This window comes from Myotis davidii, unplaced genomic scaffold (assembly GCF_000327345.1).
Source record: "Myotis davidii unplaced genomic scaffold, ASM32734v1 scaffold238, whole genome shotgun sequence".
NCBI lineage: Eukaryota > Metazoa > Chordata > Mammalia > Chiroptera > Vespertilionidae > Myotis > Myotis davidii.
Window position 1 is genome coordinate 7115740 of NW_006293779.1, and position 7816 is coordinate 7123555.

At 49.7% G+C, this 7816-nt stretch overlaps 1 protein-coding gene across 2 annotated transcripts in view; it reads left to right on the top strand.

Moving 5' to 3' along the window:
- Nucleotides 1-4203: 4203 nt before the first annotated feature.
- TP53I3 (tumor protein p53 inducible protein 3) overlaps nt 4204-7816 on the top strand; it is an 8789-nt gene continuing 5176 nt past the window's right edge. The window contains exons 1-2 of one of the 2 annotated variants that reach the window (XM_006767527.2): nt 4204-4882; nt 6563-6705. In XM_006767527.2, coding sequence (XP_006767590.1) covers nt 6568-6705 — 138 coding nt within the window. In that variant the 5' untranslated portion in view covers nt 4204-4882; nt 6563-6567. The remainder of the gene's footprint in view (nt 4883-6562; nt 6706-7816) is intronic. The other variant, XM_006767526.2, reaches the window with a different exon arrangement.

A 7816-nucleotide genomic window follows, 5' to 3' on the forward strand; every position in this document is an offset into this window, starting at 1 on the left:
GGCCACCGCCCGCAGTCCCGCTCCGGGGACCCCTACCCCCCACCCCGTGGACGGGGCGCCTGTTCTCTGTGTTCCTCGGAAGGACGAGGGTCTGGATTTGGCCTGAGGAGGACCATCGGGGAAGGCTTGGCGCCTCGTGCGGGACATGTAGCCTAAGTGCGCTTAGCCGCCGGGGTGTCCACAGGGCCCGATGCTGGTCAGCGAGACGGGAATGCGAGGACTGTATGTAGCTCGTTTACCTGGTTCAGTGGTTGCCCACCCCAGCAGGCGTTTGTCTTTTGGGTTTTTGTTTGTTGTTTTTTTTAGTATATTTTTTATTGATTTCAGAGAGGAAGGGACAGGGAGAGAGAGAGAGAAACATCCATGAAGAGAGAGAGTCATTGATCAGCTGCCTCCTGCACGCCCCCCACTGGGGATTCAGCGCAACCAGACGTGTGTCCTGACCAGGAATCCGATTGTGACCTCCTGGTTCATAGGCCGGTGCTCCACCACTGAGCCACACCTGCTGGGCGGTTTTTTGTTTTTTAATCCCAGGTGATTCTGATGCAAACCACTGACACAGCTGGAAAATTATGACTTGTGATTTTCCAAACTCACTGCATCACCTGCTCTGTGTGAACTGTGATTTTCTGATTCTAGGGTTTTATTTTCCTCTCTGAGTTTTGGTGGACACTAAGTGATGGACTGCCACTTTCACTCGTTAGGCTGATACTAAAACTGTCTGAAGTATCAGGGGGAGCTGCACTCACAGGCCTTTACAAGGCAAGTCAGAGCGGAGCCTTTAACTGCAGCCTCCCTTTTCCAGCTGCGTGAGCCTAAGCCATTTGCAGGGCTTACTCAGACTCCCTCCTGGGCACCAGGCATGTGGACAGCACAGCCCATCCACCTCCAGGAGCGGATCGATCCTGTGCGTAGCATCACCAGGGTTTAGTGTAAGAAAAATGTTTGGGCGTAGAGTTCAAAATAAATTTTTTTTTTAAAGTTTGGAAGTAAGAGATCTAAACAGACTTTTCTGTAAAGAGCCACTGTAAACATTGTAGGTTTCCAGGCCATATGGTTTGTGTCAGGACCATAAAACTACCTGCAGCTGTAGTGGGAAGCAGCCATGGACAATACATGAGAGAATAGGCATGACAATATTCCAATAAAACTGTTTAAGTATGTTATTATTTACTTCAGAGAGAAGAAGGGGGAGGGAGAGAGAAACATCGATGAGAGGAACATCCATCAGCTGCCTCCTACACTCCGCCCCTGGGGATCCAGGCAGCAACCTGGACATGTGCCCTGACCGGGAATCTAACCTGCAACCCCCTGGTGCATGGGGTGGTGCTCAATGAAACTTTATTTATGGACACTGAAATTTTCATTTCATGTGATTTTTACACACCACAGAAAATTATTCTTTTGCTCACCCCTACACCCCCGCTACTTAAAAAAGTAAAAAGCATTCTTAGCTTGCAGACATACAAAGACAGGTAGTGGGACAAATGTGGCCAGACTGCCACAGTTCGCTGACGCCCAGACTGTTTAACCTGCAGGTGATGCCCAGTGATGTCCGGACACGTGTGAATGGATTCACCACGAACCCTCTGCAAGCCCAAAGAGAAGGACTGTATTTCAAGGAAACGGACCACGAATGTGTCTGGCAGGTGATTGTCCTCTTTATGCTACCTATTGAAGGTTTGAAGAACCTTAAGAAAAGAATTTGATTTCAGTTTTCTGTTCCTGACTGTACAACAGACTTAGCCTATTATTGCAATGGCAGTGTTTGCAATATTTGAGCAGCGGTCTAGTGCCAGGAGAGCATATGGAAAAGGAAGCACTAACAGAGAGCCCGGTTTTGGGAAATGTTTGTTCCTGAATCTCTCAACTAAACCTGGCTGAACTGCCTCTCTCCACTACAGTCCCTCCTTCATATTCTACATCCTCCTTCACACACACACACACACACACACACACACACACACACACACAGGGCCCTAGCTGAGTGGCTCAGTTGGTTGGAGCATCGCCCCATACGCCAAAAAGGTTGTGGCTTCAATCCCCAATTGGGGCAACTGATCAATGTTTCTCTCTCTCATTCGGAGAGTGTATGTGTGTGTCTTCCTCTGGCTCTCTCTCCCTTCCTCTCTGTCTAAAACAAGTAAAAACATATCCTCAGGTGAGGATAAAAACACATGACATCATCCTGTGCTCCAAGCCTCTAGGCTTTGTGTGGCCTATAAGGATTTAAGGAGATGAATGAAATCACACTTCCTGGAAGCCCCGATTATAACTAGGCACGCTTCCTCCACACTATAAACCACGTAGCCTCATTTTACAGACGAGGAAACTGAAGCTAAGAAAGAGGAATAACTCTTCCACAGTCATGCAGCAGAAAACGGAGGTGCTGGGGTTCAAGCCCAGAGCTGTCCATTGGGGTAGGGATATATTACAATCAATTGGGGAACTTGTTCAAAATACCCATGCTGTCCTGACAACAGTCTGAAACTTTGTGAGCAAGGCAACTAAATTAGTGGAACAAAGTCCAAAAACAAACGTATGAACATACGGCAGCCAGGAAATGGTGAAAAACACGGCTGGAGCGTAACTGCTTGTCCTGTGATTAGAACCAAGAAAGGACATTCCATTTTATTCTTACCCAGGAAAACACAGGTGTGGTTGTGAAGACCAATCTGCATGTATCTTCTGGTGGCGCCATACCCCGAGGGCATGCATCCTAGCATCTGTGCGGAAGCCACAGCGAAGCTGGGTGAGTGTGCCTCCCAGCGCCGGTTTTGTTCCCTATGGAAGTCGCATCTTCAGACTGCAAGTGACAGAGACCAAGTCAGCTGGGACGGAAAGTCAGACTTGATTGGGAGGAGACTGGGGGTACTACAGAACCTCTGGAAGGATGGGGTCCAGCTGAGCCACAGGGAAGGCAGATTCCAGGGACGGTAACGCGGTGGAACTTCTCCCTGGTCTCTCCTGAGAGGGTCAGGTTTGTTCTCTCCCATTCCACTGCCTCCTTTCCTGGCTTGTATCATGGCCAAGCCTCACAGTCTACCTCTTGGTTTCTTTTAAGACCCTGATTTGACCCATCATGGGTCATATGGTTTAGCCTTATATCATTCAGCTCAGATGAGGGGAGGAGGGAGGCAACAGGTTTAAAGGTGTATCTCCCGGGGGCCTCCCTATATAAAGAGACCTTTTACAGAAAAAGAAATTACTGTGAGCCAGGCCAGCAGTTCGTTGGTATCTGCTGCATTCTCCTTCCGTGTCTACACATTTTTGAATAAAGATTTAATATAGAACTGGGAAATTATACCTATGAGAGTGGAGCTTAATAAACGGTATAAATTGAGTTTGTGTTTAGGTTTTTAATGTAAATTGAACTTTCTAAAAATTTTTGGAATCGCATGAACACTCTTTTGAAATAGTAGAAGCCTCTACTTCTACTAGTAAGGAAAGCAGTACTTCATTAATTCTTCCGACAAATACTCACTGGTCTACGATGTGTGAGGCACTATCCTAATCCATCAGGAAAGCACCGCTGGTGGAGACAGTCTCCGCCTCCGTGCCTCTGCGTGTGCTGTCCCATCTTCCTGAAATGTCCTTTCCTCTTCCCGCCTCTTCACATCCAGTAGGTAAATTCCTAAACACCATTGGAGACCCACGTGAGACCCTGGGCCTCTCTCCCTGTGCTGTGTGTTTTATGCAGACCTTTATGGTCACTGCCATTATAGTTCTTTGTTTTCCTAGACTGTGAGCCCCTAGAAGGCAAGAGCTGGGTTGTAATCACTCCCCTTTCTCTAGTACCTGAGATGGTGTCCAATGTGGAATGGGCGATTAATCTGTTTGATGAACAAATAAATGAATGGCCCCCGCCTAACAGAATCAGGGAAGGCTCCGGAGAGCTGAATCTTAAAGGGTTAATTGAGAAATTAGGTGGCATCACAGAAACTATATATTCTTCTTTTTTTTTTTAGAGTCTCACATTTTTAATACTCCCATTGTCCTATTGTGTATATACATCACACACACAATGACCAGTGGTTCTTAACTAGCAGCAATTTTGCCACCCCCACTCCCACCACCACCACCCCACCCCCACCCCCGGATATCAGGCAATGAATGTTTGGAGGCTTTTCATATTTCTTGACTGGAGTGGGGGGCGGCGGAAAGGAGACCAAGATGCTGCTAAACATCCCACACTGCACAGGGCAGTCTTTCACAACAAAGAATTATCTAGTCCAGAATGTCGATAATGCTGAGGTAGTCTATTTGCACAGCTTTTAACCAGCCCACATCATCTCATCAGGCAGCAATGGCAGGTGAGGGGGGGACCACTTCCTCGTCCCCAGGAAAGAGGTGGGAGAGCAGAAGTGGTCAGGACCCCAGGACCGCGTTTACCTTCCCCTTCCCCCCAGGACTCCTCGCTCAGCACCACACTGCCTACCCATCCTACTCCATATGCCTGGCCACAGGAAGGGCAGGACGCCAGCCCCACAGCGCAAAGGGGCTAAAAGCCTGGCTGGGAAATGGACCGACGGGGGTCTGGTTCCCTAGAGAGAGCGAGGCTTTCTCTTCTTTCAGCGAGAGCTGGGAGCAGCATTTCCTGCCAAACCCAGAGCAAGACTAGTTTCCAGAGACTCAAAGGGAAGGAAATCCTACTTGCTGTCACCAGCTTTGCATTGTAAAGAGGGAAGGAGGAAACGGAAGAGAGGGAGAGGGTGGGTCCTGGTCTACCCCACCCCTTGCGCCCTGCCCAGCTGCCCAGATCCAGCCCACAGGTTGACAGGTTGCTGCCAAGCAGTCCCACGGCTCCGGGCTCGGCTCTAAGGACCCACAGAGATCACAGGACCACGCAGTGCTGTCTGGAGCCACCGAGAGTTCTGAGTAGGTCACTCACGGGTGCCGGGCCAGTGACCGGCCGGGTGGGATGGAGCTGGGGAGGGGGTGAGTTTGTCCAACTCCGAGGGAGTGGAATTTGCCTCGTGCTCTGCATCTTCCACCCGGTTAGACCATCCCTACTTCATCCACCCTGTCCCAGGGGGTGTCCTCTGTGCGGGGCCCGTCTGGATCAGCTGGGCCCTCAGAGGAAGGAGGGGGAGGGAAGGAGGGGGGCAGACCTCTCGGAGATGGACGAGGGGCCTGCTGCTTGGGCGTGGGCGCTGCGCTCCTGTTATCACACCGAGGGGGTCCGTTTGCCTGTGCGTAAAGTCCAGTGAGACACGACAGGAGTGTGCAGCCAGGAAAGTCCGGATTCATTAAGGAGATGGCACCATGCCCAGACCCACAGGTAGTTCATGCTCAAACCTGGCTCTTGGCAGGTGTCCAGGGGATGATCAGGAGAAAAACCATCAGTCATGGTGAGAGTGGAGTTTGGGTCCTGGTCTCTCCTGATGGGTCAGTGCTGGGGGAACTGATCACTGCATCTTGTCAGCCTTGAAGGTGCCCTGTCCAATTTCGCAAGGGTTTGTTCTGTATGTGAGCACTGCATCCGGTCCTGATGGGTGAGTCAGGCACTAGGTGAGACCAGTTTGAGTCAAAGCTAAAAATTAAAAAATAAAATAAAAGGCCAGATTAAAGAAAATAAGGTCTCTGGGCAGTTACACCAGTGACACACCGGGTGGGGATTCCAACTCGCAGGGAGTGGAATTTGCCGCGAGTTCCGGAGTATTTTCCTGCTCCGCAGCAGTCACCTGTGAGGCCATGGCTACTTCATCCACCCTGTCCCAGGGCCGGCCCACAGAGGCCTGCATGGGCTTGGACGCTGCATTCCTGGTATCAGACTGAAGGGGTCCATTTGCCTGCATGCGTCAAAGCCCAATGAGACACAAACAGGAGTTTGCGGCCAAGAAAGTAAGGATGTATGAAGGAGATGGTGCCATTCACGGAGTCCCACGTAGCTCATGCTCAAAGACCTGGCTCACCATGGCTCCCAGGGGGTGGGGCAAAAGTAGGTTGTGAGTAAGTGAGACAGAGTTTGTTCTCGTGTTATTATTTAATTATTGTATTACTTTCCATATGAGCTATAAGCCTACCTTTGCCCCACCCGAAGCCTACTTTTGCCCCACCCTGTATAGGACAGAAATCCTTAGTCATGATGACCAATGGAGTTTGGGTCCCGGTCTCCACTGCTTGGTCAGTGCTAGGGTAGGGGGTATTTATCACCGCAGCTGGGCCCGATATCAGCCTTGGAGTTGCTCTGTTCATTATTGAAAGTGATTGTTCTGGGGGATTGTTCCACTTTCCTGTGTCCAAAGCTAGAACACAACCGAGGCCACGATTTTATGTTTACCTCTGCCTCAGTAGTCACAGACCCAGGACCTTGCTCCTAAGACGCCTAATTGTTAAGCAGAACGCCGTTGTCCTGGTGGCTTAAAGATTCAGCAAAGGAAGAAAAAAAAAGATTCAGCGAAGGAGAGGTTGGTGGGTGCGTCAGGGCACTAGGTGAGGCCAGTGTGAATCAAAGCTAAAAGTAAAACTAAGAGGCCAGATTAAAGAAAAGAAGGTTTCTGCCCTAACTCCCGGAAGGCCCTCATGAGGCTCCCTGCCTCGCTGTGCTCTGTGTCCCCAGGAAACATGTTAGCCGTGCACTTTGACCAGCCGGGAGGACCAGAAAACCTCTACCTGAAGGAGGTGGCCAAGCCAAGCCCAGGAGAGGGAGAAGTCCTCCTGAAGGTGGCAGCCAGTGCCCTGAACCGGGCCGACATTCTCCAGGTACTCAGGGGCCAGGGCAGGACTCCAGAGCCTTCAATAAACATGCAGACAGATAAGGAGCAACCTAGGGCACTGCCAGCAACGCTCATGGTGAGGTTATGCTGGGGGTGCTGAGTCCTAGAACCATATACTCTCCTTTGTTTACACAAAATGCAGGGATACAGTATTTGCAAAGCAGAATTCACCCTGAGTTAATCCGTAGCCTGCTCAGGCTTCCAGAGAGGGAGAAGGGATTTACAGTTTGTTGAGCAGTGGTGTACGGTAGGCCATGCTCTACTCATTTACTCCACAGGCAATCTGGTTTACCATTTGTACTCTACAGGTAAAGAAACTGAGGGTCCGAGAGGTTAATTATCCAAGGCCACAACACTAACAATCCTTGGGAGCTGTGATTAAAATTGAGGTCTTGTGGCTCCAAAGTCTGCTCTCTTTCCATTTTGAGGGTCCCGGAATGGAGAGGGAGCAGCACCCAGAATTTCTGTCTGTCTGCTATTTGAAGAGCTGGATTGGTAGGGGTATTTGAGAAATGTACACCAAAATCACCTGGGGCTTTTTTCCTAAACAAATGTGACGGGGACCCAGGTATGTGTACTTAGAAAAAGCTCCTCAGATGGCACACTCCTTGTTCAGTCCCTCTGGTCCATAGCCCTGGTCAGAGGCTTCTGAGGATCCCAGTAAGTCCTGGCACTTGATATAGGAGAACTGTCACTTAAGTGTCATGGTTTTGTTCCTAGTCCAGCTACTAAACTTACTTTGCAAACTTAGACAAGGCATTTCCCTGCCTAGGCCTCAGTTTCTCCATTTGTAAAACAGGGTTTAGGTGAGAGAAAAAGCTAAGGATCTTACTAATGTGACATCCAATGATTATGTGACCTCCTGTCTCTTATTTGTATGAAACAAATGATCTCTCCTCTTCTTTCCTACATTAAAAAACAAACACCTCGCCCTGGCTGGTTTGGCTCAGTGGATAGGGCATCAGCCTGCGGACTGAAGAGTCCCGGGTTTGATTCCAGCCAAGGGCACATGCCTGGGTTGTGGGCTTTATCTCCAGTGGAGGATGTGCAGGAAGCAGCCGATCAATGATTCTCTCTCATCATTGATGTTTCTATCT